The sequence below is a fragment of the Oncorhynchus mykiss genome, chromosome 13, assembly GCF_057628025.1.
Source record: "Oncorhynchus mykiss isolate SJ-2025 chromosome 13, ASM5762802v1, whole genome shotgun sequence".
NCBI lineage: Eukaryota > Metazoa > Chordata > Actinopteri > Salmoniformes > Salmonidae > Oncorhynchus > Oncorhynchus mykiss.
In genome coordinates, this window is record NC_143034.1 from 66,780,434 (window position 1) to 66,801,044 (window position 20,611).

The 20,611-nt window shown below is 44.0% G+C and overlaps 2 protein-coding genes across 11 annotated transcripts in view; one reads left to right on the forward strand and one right to left on the reverse strand.

Annotated features, from left to right (window-relative positions):
• The window catches only part of LOC110538555 (nuclear GTPase SLIP-GC), a 35,161-nt gene extending 34,274 nt beyond the window's left edge, over positions 1-887 (forward strand). The window contains exon 23 of the mRNA XM_036941717.2: positions 73-887. Coding sequence (XP_036797612.2) covers positions 73-95 — 23 coding nt within the window. The 3' untranslated portion in view covers positions 96-887. The remainder of the gene's footprint in view (positions 1-72) is intronic.
• Positions 888-5,474: 4,587 nt separating this feature from the next.
• LOC110486955 (nuclear GTPase SLIP-GC) overlaps positions 5,475-20,611 on the reverse strand; it is a 41,771-nt gene continuing 26,634 nt past the window's right edge. For 5 of the 10 annotated variants that reach the window (XM_090197292.1, XM_090197295.1, XM_090197293.1 and 2 more), the window contains 5 exons: positions 20,509-20,593; positions 16,731-16,773; positions 6,757-6,838; positions 6,384-6,632; positions 5,475-6,276 (listed from right to left, as the gene is read on the reverse strand). In XM_090197292.1, the coding sequence (XP_090053418.1) occupies positions 6,266-6,276; positions 6,384-6,632; positions 6,757-6,838; positions 16,731-16,773; positions 20,509-20,593 (470 nt within the window). In that variant the 3' untranslated portion in view covers positions 5,475-6,265. Of the gene's footprint in view, positions 6,277-6,383; positions 6,657-6,756; positions 6,839-16,730; positions 16,774-20,508; positions 20,594-20,611 lie in introns of all 10 variants that reach the window. The other 5 variants (XM_090197290.1, XM_090197291.1, XM_090197294.1 and 2 more) reach the window with 1 other exon arrangement.

Below are 20,611 nucleotides of genomic sequence, written 5' to 3' on the forward strand. Positions count from 1 at the left end.
TAACACATAGTGTGTCTTCTTGTGCATTTTGATATGATGTACAGTACATATATTTTCCCATTCCTCTCCCAGAGGCAACAGAACATTTCCCCTGATGACAGAACTGGCTTGGGCTTCAAGTGCTGGACAAAGGGCAGCAAGCAGTCTCACCGGCTGTGGAACTGCAGCGGAGTTACTATCCTCCTAATGCCCCTATGGGTGTTGGGGGATATAACCAACTAGCTCTATCATCCTCTTTTGTTGTTGTGGCTTTATGTTTGTGGCAAACTGAAATCTGTGCTCTTGCAATCTGCTATAGCTTAGTACTTTGTTTTCCTTAGAATGTTTTGTGTGTTTTTGTTTTTATCAAACCCATCTTTAGTGTTCTTACTGTATGTGTGAGGGGAAAGGGACAACACAATTTTTTTATTTATCTGATGCAAGTTAAAACATGTAAATGCATAATACCTGAGGACAACAGAGGGACAAACAGGTTGAGTGGTATGTATGCTTGTTAATTGATTTATGCATTATTTGAAATATTTGGTACATAATACAATCATGTTATGTGGAAATGTTTGTCACAATTTATTTGACCAGAGGACAATACCAGTGGAAACAGTGCCATGAAGTAATGTGCAACCCAAGATAAAATATTGGTCATGTATGTAACATTTTATTTTAGATGTGAACTTGATTATACCAATGAATTGTGTTTATCTCTGTTGTAGCTTAACTTCTGATTGTATTATGACGCCTGGTTTATTTCATCATTCATTCTGTTTGTTCAAAGTAATCTCTAAATCATCATTATATCTTCAACTAATTTTACATTTCATGTTTCTGAGTTGAATGTCATATTGCCTAAATCTTTCCTCAATAAAACATTTTTAAAAGTACCATAAAAATAATATATTCAAGACTGATTTCTCTCACTGATAGGTTCTAATTATCACAGTAAGAACTCAACGGACACTATGAAAGCTTAAACCAAGTTTATTCATCCCAGAGGGTCCAACAGCTGAACCGACCAAGACACATTCCAATAGAGGTGGTGATTGTACAACAATTTGGGGTGGAATCTCTTCCTTCTCTCCAAACACTACATCTCTGTTGCTAGGCAGGAAATTGAGTGGTGTGGGCAATAAACTGTTCCTTCTCCCTTAACGTGACCTGAGCTGAACTCGGCCCCCTTCCTCTCCACCCATATCAGTGCCTTCCAAGATGTGATCGTCTTTCCTTCACTCAGTACATTCAAAGTTTAATTGCCTCTACCATAAACATTCCTCATACAGATAACCATTAACTTCTGGTGTAGACCTTCTCTAGACCATACTACTCAATATGATACCTGATAATTAACCCTATTTCAAGTTTTAGGAGTTAGATCCCAGAATCCATCAGTCCCCCGTTTTGAACATTTAACTTAATACTGTTCAACATTACATACACTTGGAAATTACTTATTAATGGACAAACAATGATAATAAAACATGCGCAAAAAAAATAAAAAAATAAACATGACTAACATTCACTGAGGTTTACAAACTCAGAGACTTATGGCCTCTGTTCTACGATCACACCATACACAATCATATTTCCATTTCTCATAGATGATAATAACGTGTCCACTGGAGCTGTCGACTTCTTCCATTTCAACTTTCTCCTTCTGGTTCCTAAGCGAGTGATAGCACAAGACTTGAAAAGCAGCAAGAAACACGAAACATAACAGCATTAACAATGTGGTAAGCGATGCATAATTATATATGCATGAAAACCCAAAGTCTGATAACATGACAATTCCCTCTCTCTCTTCGCCTGCCTCTATGCCTCCAGGATACTTTTCTTCTGGATTCCAGTCTTCCCTTTTCCAGCCACAGGCACCTAGAGGTGTTCCCAAGCCATGTCATTTTCACTCTGTTCCCCATCTCCTTCTTCCTCCATTGCCACCTGATAGGCACGTCACCTGATAGGCAAGTGCATAGCCCTAATCAACGCTACATCCTCTTGAGGTAACTCAGCACTGTATATGCTTTCACACCAATGCCTTCAGAATGTTGTCCAGTGTACAATTACCCCAACATATATCATTTTATTCGATGCATTAACCAATAAAGCAACTAACCCAACCCAACAACAGAGGTTAAAGTAGCTCCCATACCCAACCCATCTGCATGTCTATAATGGAATATACTCTCTCTCTCTCTTTAGCTCCGCTTCCTCTGTCATGGCGTCTTCAAGCTCAACTATTATGCAGCTGGACCTCACTTCACGTGAGAACTATGAACCCACTGAGGAGAGACATGCCGATCTTTCCCGCTGCAGGTGCTGTGTGGACCAGACCAACGCTGTCCCACCACCGCCGCCTGGTGTATCTTGATGTACACTCAATCTCCAGAATTCAGCCCGTGTCCTCGGTTATCTTCTGCTCCTCATGTGCCGCTTCCACACGAGAATATACACACTGCAATGCATTGTTAATTTCCTGACGACAGGACAACAATTCCTAGGCCGTCATTCTAAATAAGAAATTGTTCTTAACTGACTTGCCTAGTAAAATAAAGGATAAATATATATATATGTTTAAATAGACTCTCCCCTTATGGCAAGATCACTAATTTATGACATGTGAATAACAGTCCCCGGTTTTCACATTGGTCTCCCAGTTACCAGCTACCAAGCCATGTGGCATGAATCCTCATAAAATTATATTCCAACAATACATCTAAAGTAACCCCTGCTACTATTGACACTGCCCATGACGCTTACCTCAAAATCCCACATTTGCGGCATAGTCCAGTTCCATGCTGTTACTATAGCCTCCTTCAATTACTCCTTCAGGGACCTACGGCGACTGTCGTGAGAACAACTACTGCATGGAATCTGTCAAGTGTTCGCTGGCTGTTAAAATGGGAAAGAGATTAACCTCTCTGGAATATTCGGGACGGTAGCGTCCCACCCCACCAACAGCCAGTGAAAGAGCAGGGCGCCAAATTCAAAACAACAAATATCTCATAATTAAAATTCCTCAAGCATACAAGTATTTTACATCATTTTAAAGATAAACTTCTCCTTAATCCAGCCACAGTGTTTGATTTCAAAAAGGCTTGACAGTGAAAGCACCACAAACGATTATGTTAGATCACCACCAAGTCACAGAAAAACAAAGCCATTTTTCCAGCCAAAGAGAGGAGTCACAAAAAGCAGAAATATAGATCAAATGAATCACTAACCTTTGATGATCTTCATCAGATGACACTCATAGGACTTCATGTTACACAATACATGTATGTTTTGTTCGATAAAGTGCATATTTATATCCAAAAATCAAATTTTACATTGCCGTGTTATGTTCAGTAGTTCCAAAACATGCAGTGATTTTGCAGAGAGCCACATCAATTTACAGAAATACTCATAATAAACATTGATAAGAGATACAACTATTATACATGGAACTTTAGATAAACTTCTCCTTAATGTCTATGATGAAATAAAATGGTGCCATGAGAATTCACTATGAGATTGCTTCATCAGCTTAGAGATATCTGATTGATTGATTAATTGATTGGCTTTATTAGATAATTAAAAGTAGGAGGCTGCGCCCGCCAGAGACAACATTATGTCACTAAACACTATCAAGCATAAAAACACACAAAAACAAAAACAAGCCCTAATGGCTTCTTTCCATTGTGGTCCTCTTAGAATGTGAGATGGCAAGTTGGCAAGATTGACCCATCATACTCAATGCAATTAAAAATAACAACAGTATCATCAATCACAAAGCTATACAACAAGTTACATCAATATCAAGAGTTTGTTATACAATGCAAAGAGGGATTATGTTTTAAAGTTCTGCCTCCATCCAGTGGTTGATGATTGATACAGGAGACAGGGTTCGTTCGAGCCAGGGTTGGGGTTGATTCTGAATTCCTGAATTTAATTAAATTCAACCCATGAATGAAAATTTGAATTAGACACACCCCACAGAAAGTAGAATTTAATTAAAAGCAATTCAAATGAATTCAACTGAGACAAGAACGATAAGTCTCATTCCTTTTCTTTTGTATGTGAATACACAGAATCCTACTTGATACTCCACATGCGGAGTAGGCAACCTCTCACTAACACACCCAAACCATTACCTCTGTAGATGTGATTGGGTTGAAGCATGGGGAAATGTTACTATTTTTTCTACTATTTGAAATAGGGAGGTGCTTTACAAAACCCTTAGGGTGTTTGTTTTTTACCTCTCCTCCACTTGTACATTTATTTTGTCTTTTAATTCTCATCTTCGTATTGTCTTTTTTATGTCCAAATTAATCAATAAAATACAGACCTAACTGTTGACACAATAAATTAATATACTACAACAATGGTTCCTCTGTATGTCTCAGAAATGTAAAGCCATCTTGGCAGGGTAAGTTGTTTATTGCTCATTTACCTGTTTCTGTGTGAATGTAATGTGTAAAAGGTCTCTCTCTCTCTCCAGGTTTCTCCTCTCCACTGAGCTCCAGTGCTCCATCTCCCTCCATGCAGCCTGTCTAAGGGCTTAGAGGACTCTCTCCCTCTGGCTCATGGTGCTGAACTTTTCAAGGCTTTGCTCAATCTCTGTTCTGTGTGAAGTCTGTAACATTTCAAAGTGGTTTGTGTGTGGTGTGTGCTGTTTTTAATACATCAATGTGTTTTGTTGAGAAACGTCAATGCCAAATGACAGAACATTTACTATTGAAAGCACTATTTTCATGTTTATTTTACACTGTACCAATAGAACCATGCTTTGGTTTCAGATGGTCTGTTAACCTGCATGTTGGAGCTGTCGCTGACAGACAAGCCTATGTCCTTTAGATTAGAATATGCCACACACAGAAATGTAGCTGCCTTTCACATATAAACATGACTGAGATATCTGAAAGCTGCCAGTGTATATGAGAGGATTTACAGAGAAAACATTAACAATGAAAACCAATGTAACTCTCCAGTGTGCAGTAACTATAACATCCTTGTCTCAAAGCAGTCTTCTTGTAGCCTGACTGACACACAGGCCCACGTGGTACACAGTGAGAGGAGAGCTTGTGGTAGGAGCGTGTTAGCCAGGCAAATCTTCTTGCAATTCTGGGGCTTTTCATGAACCAGTGCAGCCAAAACGAACATGTAATTAACGTGTCATTCTGGGAGAGACTTTGATACTGACCCAGAGTCATTTTCTAGGGGGATTTGTATATTAATAACTGACTCATTGATCTGCTTAAGCAGCACTACGTCACCATACATAGCCTTATGTAGCAGTGAAGGATTTCTGGTGTTGTTGTTGTTGTTGTATATAGATCGTCATTGCTGACTTTTTGTTGTAATTTGTTTGTTTAATACAATACATTTTGTAAATGTTTCCTGTTTATAGGCCTATGCATGATGTATTTATTGCAGAATCACCATATTAAATGTTGATATTTAAATTGCTGTTTAGTATTCATGTGAGATATATATTATTTCTATGGTACTTTTAACATTTATTTTTATTGAGGAAAAAAATGAAACAATGAGACATTCAACACAGAAACATAAAATGTAAAATTAGTTGAAGATATAATGATGATTTAGAGATTACTTTGAACAAACAGAATGAATGATGATATAAACCAGGTACCATAATACAATCAGAATATAAGCTACAACAGAAATAAACAGAATTCATCGGTATAATCAAGCACACATCTAAAATAAAATGTTACATACATGACCAATATTTTATCTTGGGTTGCACATTACTTCATGGCACTGTTTCCACTGGTATTGTCCTCTGGTCAAATAAATTGTGACAAACATTTCCACATAACATGATTGTATTATGTACCAAATAAAATAATGCATAAATCAATTAACAAGCATACATCCCACTCAACCTGTTTGTCCCTCTGTTGTCCTCAAGTATTTATGCATGCACAATTTTTTTAAACTAACATCATATTTAACCAGTTTTGTGTTGTCCCTTTCCCCTCACACATACAGTAAGAACACTAAAGATGGGTTTGATAAAAACAAAACACACAAAACATTCTGAGGAAAACAAAGTACCAGGCTATAGCAGATTGCAAGAGCACAGATTTCAGTTTGCCACAAACATAAAGCCACAACAACTACAAAAAGGATGATAGAGCTAGTTGGTTATATCCCCCAACACCTATCGGGGCATTAGGAGGATAGTAACTCCGCTGCTGTCCCACAGCCGGTGAGACTGCTTGCTGCCCTTTGTCCAGCACTTGAGGACCAACCCAAGCCAGGTCTGTCTTCAGGGGGAAGCTTAAAATGGAAGAGGAATGTGAAAATATATGATGTGTACTGTACATCACAATGCACACTATGTGTTAGGGTAATCACAGGGTGTAAATAGTATATATTGTTCTTACCCAAGTCGTTGACAAGATTAGGTTCATTAGTTTGGAGAGCTGTGTAGAAGGCTGATTTAATCAGTGGTCCTCCTGAGCGTAGAGCCTTGTACATAACTCTCATTTTTTTCTCACTGGTCTCGGCTACATCAATAATCGAATACGTTTCATCTTGGATCATTTTCTTTCCCAGTAGGTCATCTGCTATAGCCATCACCATTGTGACCCTCTTGATTAGTGCACTCATGTGCTTATCCACAAACGCAGCACCTGGGATTTCAGGTGAAAGAGCCCCTTAGTACAGTGTACAGAAGAAAGCAAAAACTCGTATAGTAATGGTTGCGTAAAAAAATGTATTTGAACAAAGACAGCCTATAGCAAGGATGGCTTTTACCTGCAAGAACATCCTTCGCCCTTTTCTTTTGTTTCTTCTTCTTCTTTATCTTCTCATCATTCCTGTTGTTTCGAAGTGGAACCTGTTGGTGGGAATCACACAGCCTTCCATCAACAAATTGAGACCTGTGTAGTTCTGCTAGTGGATTCTACAACCATTTAGGAGGTGAAACAGAAACAAGATATATCACTAACATCCTTTTATATACACTCTGGAGAAAATGCAGAAGAATTGTGAAAAGTGCAGAAATGACCATCAACCTCATTTTAATCTCACAGTGTCATTTGATTTGAAACTTTTCTTCAACTAATGTACAGGTAACTGTCAAAATAATGGAAACAAATTATTTTGAAAGCAGGAGCTTCCACACAGGTGTGATTCCTGAGTTAATTAAGTAATGAATATCCCATCATGCTTAGGGGCATGTATAAAATGCTGGGCAGGCCATTATATTTTTCTTCGCACATATTTTTTTAGATTTTTCTTAACCTCAACCTCAACTTCAACATACAATCTGCAATCTGCCTCACTCAATGTGGAATGATTCTGCAATTTTCTTTACTTTTGAACCGGAACCCCCAACAGAAGCTAGCCAACTTACTAGCTAGTAGCTAGTAGTCAGCGGTCATCAGCTACCTGCTAGCGGTCATCAGCTACCTTTAGCCCGGACAACTCTCGCCAGTCTGCACAGCGTAACTCAAACCAGAGCAAATTGGACTTAATTCTCTCCATATCTCCGGATTCCTACCGCAAGCTCTGAACCTTTTCATCTGGATCATCACAGCTAGCTAGCTGCTATCTGATTGGCTTCTCCTGGCTAACGCCTCTGTCCCGAAGCAACCACCAATTAGCCTGGAACTAGCCTATGCTAGGCCCATCTCCCGGCTAGCTGAAGAGGTCCATCAGCTACTCCTTGGGCTACAATACCTATTTTACCAATTGGCCTGGACCACTTTTATTGCCGATACGGAGCCCCGTCGATCCTTCACGAATAGACTACAGACATAATCCGCCTGAGAGGGATTTCAACTGGCTCCCCCATTGCGACGTCCCCATCTGCTAGCCTGTGAATGCCCATCTGCTAGCCGCGGCCCGCTATCTGTCTAGAGCTCACCGGACTATTAGCTGAAGAATTCCATCAGCCAATTATTTTCCTTTTTTATATTTATTTATTTTTTATTAAAAAAATAATAATTGGGCCACAATACCTATTTTGCCAATTGGCCTGGACCCTTTTACTACACGGAGCCCTGCTGATCCATCAAGACTGATCTGCCGACGTAACAGCACGAAGGGGCTACAACTGAGTAATTCCATCGCAACGTCCCTCTAAGGCCCTTCTGTTTGCCTGCTAGCCCCGGTCTGCTAGCTGTCTGAATCGCAGTATCTCCAGCTCGCCCAGCTACTCACTGGACCCAATGATCACTCGGCCACGCATGCCTCTCCCTAATGTCAATATGCCTTGTCCATTGCTGTTTCGGTTTGTAATTATTGCCTTATTTCATTGTAGAGCCTCTACAAAAATGAAATAAATTCATAAAAAATCCTACAATGTGATTTTCTGGATTTTTTTTCTCATTTTGTCTTTCATAGTTGAAGTGTACCTATGATGACAGGCCTCTCTCATCTTTTTAAGTTGTAGAACCTGCACAATTGGTGGCTGACTAAATACTTTTTTGCCCCACTGTATGTATATCTATCCTACCCTGCCTTTCTAAGGTCTTCAAATGCCAAGTTAACAAACAGATCACTGACCATTTCGAATCCCACCGTACCTTCTCCACTACGCAATCTGGTTTCTGAGCAGGTCATGGGTGCACCTCAGCCACTCTCAAGGTCCTAAACGGCATAATAACCTCCATCGATAAGAGGCAATACTGTGCAGCTGTTTTCCTCGACCTGGCCAAGGCTTTCGACTCTGTCAGTCACCACATTCTTATCGGCAGACTCAACAGCCTTGGTTTCTCAAATGACTGCCTTGCCTGGTTCACCAACTACTTCTCAGACACAGTTCAGTGTGTCAAATCGGAGGGCCTGTTGTCCGGACCTCTGGCAGTCTCTATGGGTGTGCCACAGGGTTCAATTCTCAGGCTGACTCTTTTCTCTGTATACATCAATGTTGTCGCTCTTGCTTCTGGGGATTCTCGGATACACCTCTACGCAGACGACACTATTTTGTATACTTCTGGCCCTTCTTTGGACACTGTGTTAACTAACCTCCAGACGAGCTTCAATGCCATACAACACTCCTTCCGTGGCCTCCATCTGCTCTTAAATGCAAGTAAAACTAAATGCATGCTCTTCAACCGATCGCTGCCCACACCTGCCCGCCTGTCCAGCATCACTACTCTGGACGGTTCTGGTTTAGAATATGTGGACTACAAATACCTAGGTGTCTGGTTAGACTGTAAACTCTCCTTCCAGACTCACGTTAAGCATCTCCAATCCAAAATTAAATCTAGATTCGGCATCCTATTTCACAAACAAAGCATCCTTCACTCATGCTGCCAAACATACCCTTGTAAAACTGACTATCTTACCGATCCATGACTTCAGCGATGCCATTTATAAAATAGCCTCCAACACTTCTCAGCAAATTGGATCTAGTCTATCACAGTGCCATCCATTTTGTCACCAAGCCCCATATACTACCCACCACTGCGACCTGTATGATCTTGTTGGCTAGCCCTCGCTTCATATTCGTCGCCAAAGCCACTGGCTCCAGGTCATCTATAAGTCTTTGATAGCTTTGTTAGCTCACAGCTCACTGGTTACCATAGCAGCACCCACCCGTAGCACGTGCTCCAGCTGTTATATCTCACTGGTCACCCCCAAAGCCAATTCCTCATTTGGCTGCCTTTCCTTCCAGTTCTCTGCTGCCAATGACTGGAACAAACTGCAAAAATCACTGAAGCTGGAGACTCATATCTCCCTCACTAACTTTAAGCCCCAGCTGTCAACGCAGCTCACAGATCACTGCACCTGTACATAGCCCATTTGTAAATAGCCCATCCAACTACCTTCTCCCCCATTCTGTTATTTATTTTGCTCCTTTGCACCACAGTATCTCTACTTGCACCTCAGCTTCAATGCCATACAACACTCCTTCCGTGGCCTCCAACTGCTCTTAAACGCTAGTAAAACTGCCTGCACCCGCACGCCCGACTAGCATCACCACCCTGGATGGTTCCGACCTAGAATACGTGGACATCTATAAGTACCTAGGTGTCTGGCTAGACTGTAAACTCTCCTTCCAGACTCATATCAAACATCTCCAATCTAAAATCAAATCTAGAGTCAGCTTTCTATTTCGCAACCAAGCTTCCTTCACTCACGCCGCCACACTTACCCTGATAAAACTGACTATCCTACCGATCCTCGACTTCGGCGATGTCATCTACAAAATAGCTTCCAATACTCTACTCAGCAAACTGGATGCAGTTTATCACAGTGCCATCCGTTTTGTTACTAAAGCACCTTATACCACCCACCACTGCGACCTGTATGCTCTAGTCGGCTGGTCCTCGCTACATATTCGTCGCCAGACCCACTGGCTCCAGGTCATCTACAAGTCCATGCTAGGTAAAGCTCCGCCTTATCTCAGTTCACTGGTCACGATGGCGACACCCACCCGTAGCACGCGCTCCAGCAGGTGTATCTCACTGATCATCCCTAAAGTCAACACCTCATTTGGCCGCCTTTCCTTCCAGTTCTCTGCTGCCTGTGACTGGAACGAATTGCAAAAATCGCTGAAGTTGGAGACTTTTATCTCCCTCACCAACTTTAAACATCTGCTATCTGAGCAGCTAACCGATCGCTGCAGCTGTACATAGTCCATCGGGAAATAGCCCATCCAATCTACCTACCTCATCCCCATACTGTTTTTATTTATTTACTTTTCTGATCTTTTGCACACCAGTATCTCTACCTGCACATGACCATCTGATCATTTATCACTCCAGTGTTAATCTGCTAAATTGTAATTATTTGCCTACCTCATGCCTTTTGCACACAATGTATATAGACTCTTTCTTTTTTCTACTGTGTTATTGACTTGTTTATTGTTTACTCCATGTGTAACTCTGTGTTGGTATCTGTTCACACTGCTATGCTTTATCTTGGCCAGGTCGCAGTTGTAAATGAGAACATGTTCTCAATTAGCCTACCTGGTTTAATAAAGGTGCTCTCAACTAGCCTACCTGGTTTAATAAAGGTGTTCTCAATTAGCCTACCTGGTTAAATAAAGGTGAAAAAAACAACAAACAAAAAAAACATCTTCTGCACATCTATCACTCCAGTGTTTAATTGCTATATTGTAATTATTTTACAACTATGGCCTATTTATTGCCTTACCGCCCTTATCCGACCTCATTTGCACACACTGTCTATAGACGTTTCCTATTGTATTATTGACTGCATGACTGCATGTTTGTTTATTCCATGTGTAACTCTGTGTTGTTTTTTGTGTCGCACTGCTTTTCTTTATCTTGGCCAGGTCGCAGTTGTAAATGAGACTTGTTCTCAACTAGCCTACCTGGTTAAATAAAGGTGAAATAAAATAAAGATATTACAAATTATTTTCACCATTATTTTCGGCTACCTTAGCTATGCCCCCCGTAGGATGACAATGCTCCCATCCATAGGACACGAGTGGTTACTGAATGGTTTGATGAGCATGAAAACAATGTGAGCCATAAGCCACGGCTGTTTCTGTCACCAGATCTCAACCCAATTGAACACTTCTGGGAGACTTTGGACGGGTGCCTGAGTCTACGTTTTCTACCACCATCAACAAAACACAATTTTATGGATTTTTTTTGTGTGAAAATGGTGTTGGATTCCACCAATAGAGTTCCAGACACTTGTAGAATCTATGCCAAGCTGTTCTTGTCATGTTGTGTCTTGTCTCTGTCCTTTCCCTTCACCCTGTCTCCCTCTGCTGGTCGTTGTTAGGTTACCTTTTCTCCCCCGCTTTCTCCCAGCTGTTCCTTGTCTCCTCTAACTACCCATTCACCCCGTTTCCCACCTGTTCCCTTTTTCCCTCTGATTAGGTCCCTATATCTCTCTCTGTTTCTGTTCCTGTCCTTGTCGGATTCTTGTTTGTGTTTCATGCCTGAGCCAGACTATCGTCATGTTTGCTGTAACCTTGTCCTGTCCTGTCGGAATCTGCCGGTCTATCTGAGCCTACCTATGTTTGGTTATTAAAGAAGCTCTGTTTAAGTTAGTTCGCTTTTGGGTCCTCATTCACTCACCATAACAGAAGAATCCGACCAGGAATGGACCCAGCGACTTCGGATCCTCTCCACTCAGCCGTCGGGATCCAGGGAGCGATGCTAGGCAGACACGAGCAGGAAGTGTCTGCTGCTCGACATGCCGTTGAGACCCTGGCCACCCAAGTCTCCAACCTCACAGAACAGGTTCACCATCTCCGCCTCGATCCACCGGCCACTTCCAGGGCTTTCGAATCTCCGGAGCCCAGAATCAATAACCCGCCGTGTTACTCTGGGGAGCCCACTGAATGCCGCTCGTTCCTCACCCAGTGTGATATTGTGTTTTCTCTCCAGCCCAACACTTACTCCAGGAGCACTGCTCGTGTCGCCTACGTCATATCTCTCCTTATTGGACGGGCTCGTGAGTGGGGCACGGCAATCTGGGAGGCAAGGGCTGAGTGTACTAACCAGTATCAGGACTTTAAGGAGGAGATGATACGGGTTTTTGATCGATCTGTTTTTGGGGAGGAGGCTTCCAGGGCCCTGTCTTCCCTATGTCAAGGCAATCGATCCATAACAGACTACTCTATTGAGTTTCGCACTCTTGCTGTCTCCTGTGGCTGGAACGAGCCGGCCTTGCTCGCTCGTCTTCTGGAGGGTCTCCGCGCAGAGGTAAAGGATGAGATTCTCTCCCGGGAGGTTCCTTCCAGCGTGGATTCCTTGATTGAACTCGCTATTCGCATTGAGCGACGGGTTGATCTTCGTCACCGAGCTTGTGGAAAGGAGCTCGCGCTCTCCGTCGCCCCCCTCTCCGCATCACTACCATCTTCCTCTGCCGGCTCGGGTGCTGAGCCCATGCAGCTGGGAGGTATCCGCATCTCGACTAAGGAGAGGGAACGGAGAATCACCAACCGCCTCTGTCTCTATTGCGGTTCCGCTGGTCATTTTGTCACTTCATGTCCAGTAAAAGGCCAGAGCTCGTCAGTAAGCGGAGGGCTACTGGTGAGCGCTACTACTCCTGTCTCTCCTTCAAGATCCTGCACTACCTTGTCGGTCCATCTACGCTGGACCGGTTCGTCTGCTTCCTGCAGTGCCTTAATAGACTCTGGGGCGGAGGGCTGTTTTATGGACGAGACCTGGGCTCGGGAACATGACATTCCTCTCAGACAGTTAAAGGAGCCCACGGCCTTGTTCGCCCTGGAGGGTAGTCCTCTCCCCAGGATTCAGCGTGAGACGCTACCTTTAACCCTCACTGTTTCTGGTAATCATAGTGAAACCATTTCTTTTTTAATTTTTCGTTCACCTTTTACACCTGTTGTTTTGGGCCATCCCTGGCTAGTTTGTCATAATCCTTCCATTAATTGGTCTAGTAATTCTATCCTCTCCTGGAACGTCTCTTGTCATGTGAAATGTTTAATGTCTGCTATCCCTCCTGTTTCCTCTGTCTCTTCTTCACAGGAGGAGCCTGGTGATTTGACAGGGGTGCCGGAGGAATATCACGATCTGCGCACGGTGTTCAGTCGGTCCAGGGCCACCTCTCTTCCTCCACACCGGTCGTATGATTGTAGTATTGATCTCCTTCCGGGAACCACCCCCCCCCGGGGTAGACTATACTCTCTGTCGGCTCCCGAACGTAAGGCTCTCGAAGATTATTTGTCTGTAGCTCTTGACGCCGGTACCATAGTCCCCTCCTCCTCTCCCGCCGGAGCGGGGTTTTTTTTTGTCAAGAAGAAGGACGGGTCTCTGCGCCCCTGCATAGATTATCGAGGGCTGAATGACATAACAGTGAAGAATCGTTATCCGCTTCCTCTTATGTCTTCAGCCTTCGAGATCCTGCAGGGAGCCAGGTTTTTCACTAAGTTGGACCTTCGTAACGCTTACCATCTCGTGCGCATCAGGGAGGGGGACGAGTGGAAGACGGCGTTTAACACTCCGTTAGGGCACTTTGAATACCGGGTTCTTCCTTTCGGCCTCGCTAACGCTCCAGCTGTCTTTCAGGCATTAGTCAATGATGTCCTGAGAGACATGCTGAACATCTTTGTTTTCGTCTACCTTGACGATATCCTGATTTTTTCACCGTCACTCCAGATTCATGTTCAGCACGTTCGACGTGTCCTCCAGCGCCTTTTAGAGAATTGTCTTTTTGTGAAGGCTGAGAAGTGCACTTTTCATGCCTCCTCCGTCACATTTCTCGGTTCTGTTATTTCCGCTGAAGGCATTAAGATGGATCCCGCTAAGGTCCAAGCTGTCATTGATTGGCCCGTCCCTAAGTCACGCGTCGAGCTGCAGCGCTTTCTCGGCTTCGCGAACTTCTATCGTCGTTTCATCCGTAATTTCGGTCAGGTGGCAGCTCCTCTCACAGCCCTTACTTCTGTCAAGACGTGCTTTAAGTGGTCCGTTTCCGCCCAGGGAGCTTTTGATCTCCTCAAGAATCGTTTTACATCCGCTCCTATCCTTGTTACACCTGACGTCTCTAGACAGTTCGTTGTCGAGGTTGACGCGTCAGAGGTGGGCGTGGGAGCCATTCTTTCTCAGCGCTCCCTCTCTGACGACAAGGTCCACCCATGCGCGTATTTTTCTCATCGCCTGTCGCCGTCGGAACGTAACTATGATGTGGGTAACCGCGAACTGCTCGCCATCCGGTTAGCCCTAGGCGAATGGCGACAGTGGTTGGAGGGGGCGACCGTTCCTTTTGTCGTTTGGACTGACCATAGGAACCTTGAGTACATCCGTTCTGCCAAACGACTTAATGCGCGTCAGGCGCGTTGGGCGCTGTTTTTCGCTCGTTTCGAGTTCGTGATTTCTTATCGTCCGGGCTCTAAGAACACCAAGCCTGATGCTTTGTCTCGTCTCTTCAGTTCTTCAGTAGCCTCCACTGACCCCGAGGGGATTCTCCCTGAGGGGCGTGTTGTCGGGTTGACTGTCTGGGGAATTGAGAGGCAGGTAAAACAAGCGCTCACTCACACTCCGTCGCCGCGCGCTTGTCCTAGGAACCTTCTTTTCGTTCCCGTTCCTACTCGTCTGGCCGTTCTTCAGTGGGCTCACTCTGCCAAGTTAGCCGGCCACCCTGGCGTTCGGGGTACGCTTGCTTCCATTCGCCAGCGTTTTTGGTGGCCCACCCGGGAGCATGACACGCGTCGTTTCGTGGCTGCTTGTTCGGTCTGCGCGCAGACTAAGTCCGGTAACTCTCCTCCTGCCGGCCGTCTCAGGCCGCTTCCTATTCCCTCTCGACCGTGGTCTCACATCGCCTTAGATTTTGTCACCGGACTGCCTTCGTCAGCGGGGAAGACTGTTATTCTTACGGTTGTCGATAGGTTCTCTAAGGCGGCTCATTTCATTCCCCTTGCTAAGCTTCCTTCTGCTAAAGAGACGGCACAAATCATCATCGAGAACGTTTTCAGAATTCATGGCCTTCCGTCAGACGTCGTTTCGGACAGAGGTCCGCAATTCACGTCTCAATTTTGGAGGGAGTTTTGCCGTTTGATTGGGGCTTCCGTCAGTCTCTCTTCCGGCTTTCACCCCCAGTCTAACGGTCAAGCAGAACGGGCCAATCAGACTATTGGTCGCATCTTACGCAGTCTTTCTTTTCGCAACCCTGCGTCTTGGTCAGAACAGCTCCCCTGGGCAGAATACGCCCACAACTCGCTTCCTTCGTCTGCGACCGGGCTATCTCCTTTTCAGAGTAGCCTCGGGTACCAGCCTCCGCTGTTCTCATCTCAGTTCGCCGAGTCCAGCGTCCCCTCCGCTCAGGCTTTTGTCCAACGTTGCGAGCGCACCTGGAAGAGGGTCAGGTCTGCACTTTGCCGTTATAGGGCGCAGACTGTGAGGGCTGCTAATAAGCGTAGAACTAAGAGTCCTAGATATTGTCGCGGTCAGAGAGTTTGGCTCTCCACTCAGAACCTTCCCCTTAAGACGGCTTCTCGCAAGTTGACCCCGCGGTTCATTGGTCCGTTCCGTATTTCTCGGGTCATTAATCCTGTCGCAGTTCGACTTCTTCTTCCGCGATACCTTCGTCGCGTCCACCCGGTCTTCCATGTCTCCTGTATTAAGCCCGTCCTTCGCGCCCCCGCTCGTCTTCCCCCCCCCCCCCCCCATCCTTGTCGAGGGCGCACCCATCTACAGGGTCCGCAGGATTTTGGACATGCGTCCTCGGGGCCGTGGTCACCAGTACCTTGTCGATTGGGAGGGGTACGGTCCTGAGGAGAGGAGTTGGGTTCCCTCTCGGGACGTGCTGGACCGTGCGCTGATCGAGGATTTCCTCCGTTGCCGCCAGGTTTCCTCCTCGAGTGCGCCAGGAGGCGCTCGGTGAGTGGGGGGGTACTGTCATGTTGTGTCTTGTCTCTGTCCTTTCCCTTCACCCTGTCTCCCTCTGCTGGTCGTTGTTAGGTTACCTTTTCTCCCCCGCTTTCTCCCAGCTGTTCCTTGTCTCCTCTAACTACCCATTCACCCCGTTTCCCACCTGTTCCCTTTTTCCCTCTGATTAGGTCCCTATATCTCTCTCTGTTTCTGTTCCTGTCCTTGTCGGATTCTTGTTTGTGTTTCATGCCTGAGCCAGACTATCGTCATGTTTGCTGTAACCTTGTCCTGTCCTGTCGGAATCTGCCGGTCTATCTGAGCCTACCTATGTTTGGTTATTAAAGAAGCTCTGTTTAAGTTAGTTCGCTTTTGGGTCCTCATTCACTCACCATAACAGTTCTGGCTCGTGGTCGCCCAACGCCCTATTAAAACACTTTATGTTGGTGTTGACTTTATTTTGGCAGTTACCTGCTCAGATGTTGTTTCCTTCCCCGAGCTGTGTTCTGGAACACTACAATGATAAAAACAAGAAGTTCTGTAAGTAATTGAATTCATAATAAATACTAAATAAAAGACCAGCACAAACAAAAGTATTTGTTGATATGTGTCTGTAAGCTAATTGTAAAGGCAAATTATTCAGACTCTTTATAGAGGACATGGAGGACAACACAGACATACTTAAGAATACATAATCAGAATGGTATAAATGCCACTGTCTAGTCACTTTCCATCAACTCTGAAAAACAACAACAACATTATAGTTTACTTGGTCCTTTGACAGCTTAGGGCAAAATTCTATCTGTATTTCCAAAGATCCGTGTTATAGCGTGATTGAAAATTAAAAACAATTTCAGAAAATTTGCTTTAAAACTGCAACATTTTCTCTCATCCTCATGGCGAACTTTGTAGAATAGCAGGGAATCAGTACAGGGATTCTTCAAAGTCGGGACAATACTTGTCCGGCAGGGAAGCTGTATTTTTATAGTAAAATTTTTTTTTTTTTAAATAATCCTTGCAGTATTTGAGTTATAAATTTACGTTTTGGTGGGGCTTACCAAATGGCGTCACTACAGACCCGGGTTCGATCCTGTATCACAAATGGCTGTGATCGGGAGTCCCATAGGGCGGCGCACAATCAGCCCAGCACCGTGGGGGCTTTACTTGGCTCATCTCGCTCTCGTGGCGGGCCTGGTGCCTGCAGGCTGACATCGGTCGTCAGTTGAACGATGTTTCCTCCGACACGTTGGTGTGGCTGGCTTCCGGGTTAAGCGGGCCGGTGTTAAGAAGCGCGGTTTGGCGGGTCATGTTTCGGGGGACACATGACTTGACCTTCGCCTCCCGAGCCCTTTGGGGAGCTGCAGCGATGAGACAATATCGAAATTGTGGGTCAAATAAAATACAATACAAAATAATTTTTTGTAATAAGTTTTGGGCCTTGTGTATTTTAGAAAATATTTGTTTTTGAGCGAAGGACCAAAAGCAAAAAAGGGTTTCAAGTTTTAAAAACTGTCAATAGTGGGTATTAACTGAAAAATGATGGTATGTCATTTTGTGCAATAACCCTCTGACTTTTGAGAATATTTATCTCAACACTTTGATTCCTAAAAGATGTGTCCATCAGATTTGTCTAAAATCCTAAATGAATCAGGAATGAGCAGGGTCAGCTATACCATAAGGACCCCTTATTCTTGTCCTCATTACATGTACCACAACAAGACCACTCATGGTCTGTAAAGTTCTCTACTTTTGATAGATTTAAACAAACAATATTGAAATCACCATGGTCACAACCATAAACTGTCAACTCCATATTCCTGATAGATAAAATGAATTTTGGTTAAAAATGTTACATTTAATTAGGTTTTACAGTCATAAAGCAACTGAGGAAAAACTACATGCAAATTGTTGCTGTGTTTACCACATGAGTGAAGAAGAACATTAGAATTTTTGCGAAGTCCGTGAAACATCAACTCCATCAGATTTTTGTCTAACGTCAACACCGTCAGAGTGCTGATAGATCTGATAGAATGGTTGTGCTTTTATTGTGGATTTTCAAATGAATCCTTTTGCTTATATATATTTTTTTTGTATTGAACTTTTATTTTTAGAGGCAAAAATATCTGTTTTGGGTACATGTTGTGAACACCGTCAGTGATGGCTAACTCCCCTAAGATCACATTTTTTTATAGATTCTGAAAAAAAGTGGGGGGAGGCATGTAATTAATAAATAACGGCCTACTCTCAGCCTCATGGCAAAATGTGTATAATAGCATTACATTACCTGTAAAACTGGAAATTGTTCTCTTTGCCCCATGGCAACCCCAAAAATATCCCCCCAAAATGTCATACATAATTGTTCCATGGTGTTCCATAAAGTAGTTGGCTGCTCAGCTGTTCCATGGTGTTCCATAAAGTAGTTGACTGCTCAGCTGTTCCATGGTGTTCCATAAAGTAGTTGGCTGCTCAACTGTTCCATGGTGTTCCATAAAGTAGTTGACTGCTCAGCTGTTCCATGGTGTTCCATAAAGTAGTTGGCTGCTCAGCTGTTCCATGGTGTTCCATAAAGTAGTTGGCTGCTCAGCTGTTCCATGGTGTTCCATAAAGTAGTTGACTGCTCAGCTGTTCCATGGTGTTCCATAAAGTAGTTGGCTGCTCAACTGTTCCATGGTGTTCCATAAAGTAGTTGGCTGCTCAGCTGTTCCATGGTGTTCCATAAAGTAGTTGGCTGCTCAGCTGTTCCATGGTGTTCCATAAAGTAGTTGGCTGCTCAGCTGTTCCATGGTGTTCCATAAAGTAGTTGACTGCTCAGCTGTTCCATGGTGTTCCATAAAGTAGTTGGCTGCTCAACTGTTCCATGGTGTTCCATAAAGTAGTTGACTGCTCAGCTGTTCCATGGTGTTCCATAAAGTAGTTGGCTGCTCAGCTGTTCCATGGTGTTCCATAAAGTAGTTGGCTGCTCAGCTGCTCCATGGTGTTCCATGAAGTAGTTGACTGCTCAGCTGTTCCATGGTGTTCCATAAAGTAGTTGACTGCTCAGCTGTTCCATGGTGTTCCATAAAGTAGTTGGCTGCTCAGCTGTTCCATGGTGTTCCATGAAGTAGTTGACTACTCAGCTGTTCAATGGTGTTCCATAAAGTAGTTGGCTGCTCAGCTGTTCCATGGTGTTCCATAAAGTAGTTGGCTGCTCAGCTGTTCCATGGTGTTCCATAAAGTAGTTGACTGCTCAGCTGTTCCATGGTGTTCCATAAAGTAGTTGACTGCTCAGCTGTTCCATGGCCAGGTGTGTGTTATTCCCTCATTAGTTGATTTACAAGTAAGCAGATTAAAGGTCTTGAGTTGATTTCAACTGCTTGGCCTCCGACCGCAAGGCACTACAGAGGTACGGCCCAGTACATCACTTGGGCCAAGCTTCCTGCCATCCAGGACCTCTATACCAGGCGGTGTCAGAGGAAGGCCCTAAAAATTGTCAAAGACTCCAGCCACCATATTCATAGAGTGTTATCTCTGCTACCACACGGCAAGCGGTACCGGAGACCCAAGTCTAGGTCCAAGAGGCTTCTAAACAGCTTCTACCCCCAAGCCGTAAGACTCCTGAACATCTAATCAAATGGCTACCCAGACTATTTGCATGCCCCCCCCCCCCTTTTACACTGCTGCTACTGTCTGTTGTTATCATCTATGCATAGTCACTTTAATAATAACTCTACCTACATGTACATATTACCTCACCATTGTGGTGGCGTACATGGTTTCTTCTTATATCTCTCAGATATAGGACAGACATTTCAAAACAAACTACATTTTTTTACCATGAGTCACAGGAGGTTGGTGGAACCTTAATTGGGGAAGACAGGCTTGTTGTAATGGCTGGAGCGGAATCAGTGGAATGGTATCAAATACATCAACCATGGTTTGATGCCATTCCTTTCTCTTCGTTCCAGCCATCATCAAGAGCCGTCCTCCCAGCAGCCTCCACTGGTATGAATATGTTATTCAATGTAAGGCCAAATTCAAGGTTTCATAAAACATTGGATACTTACAGGGATCCTAACATTCCAAATCAATTAGCTAAATGATCCTTGGTATGACCTCTTAAAACTATTCCATATGTTAGCTTAGTAGAAACCCAGCCCTGGGCCCTTAGATCATAGGGGGTTTAAAGCGCGGCTCATCAGTGCTACGGATTGAACCTACTTTGTTTCAGACTTTCAAATGTATGGTTTTATGTGGAGCAGTGAGTCTTTACCATTTCTCATCTTCAACATCTGTCATAGGTTTACCCGTCATTTTTTCATGGGCGCTCTTCACTATCTCATAGTGCTCAGATATATCTGTAACAAAGACAATAC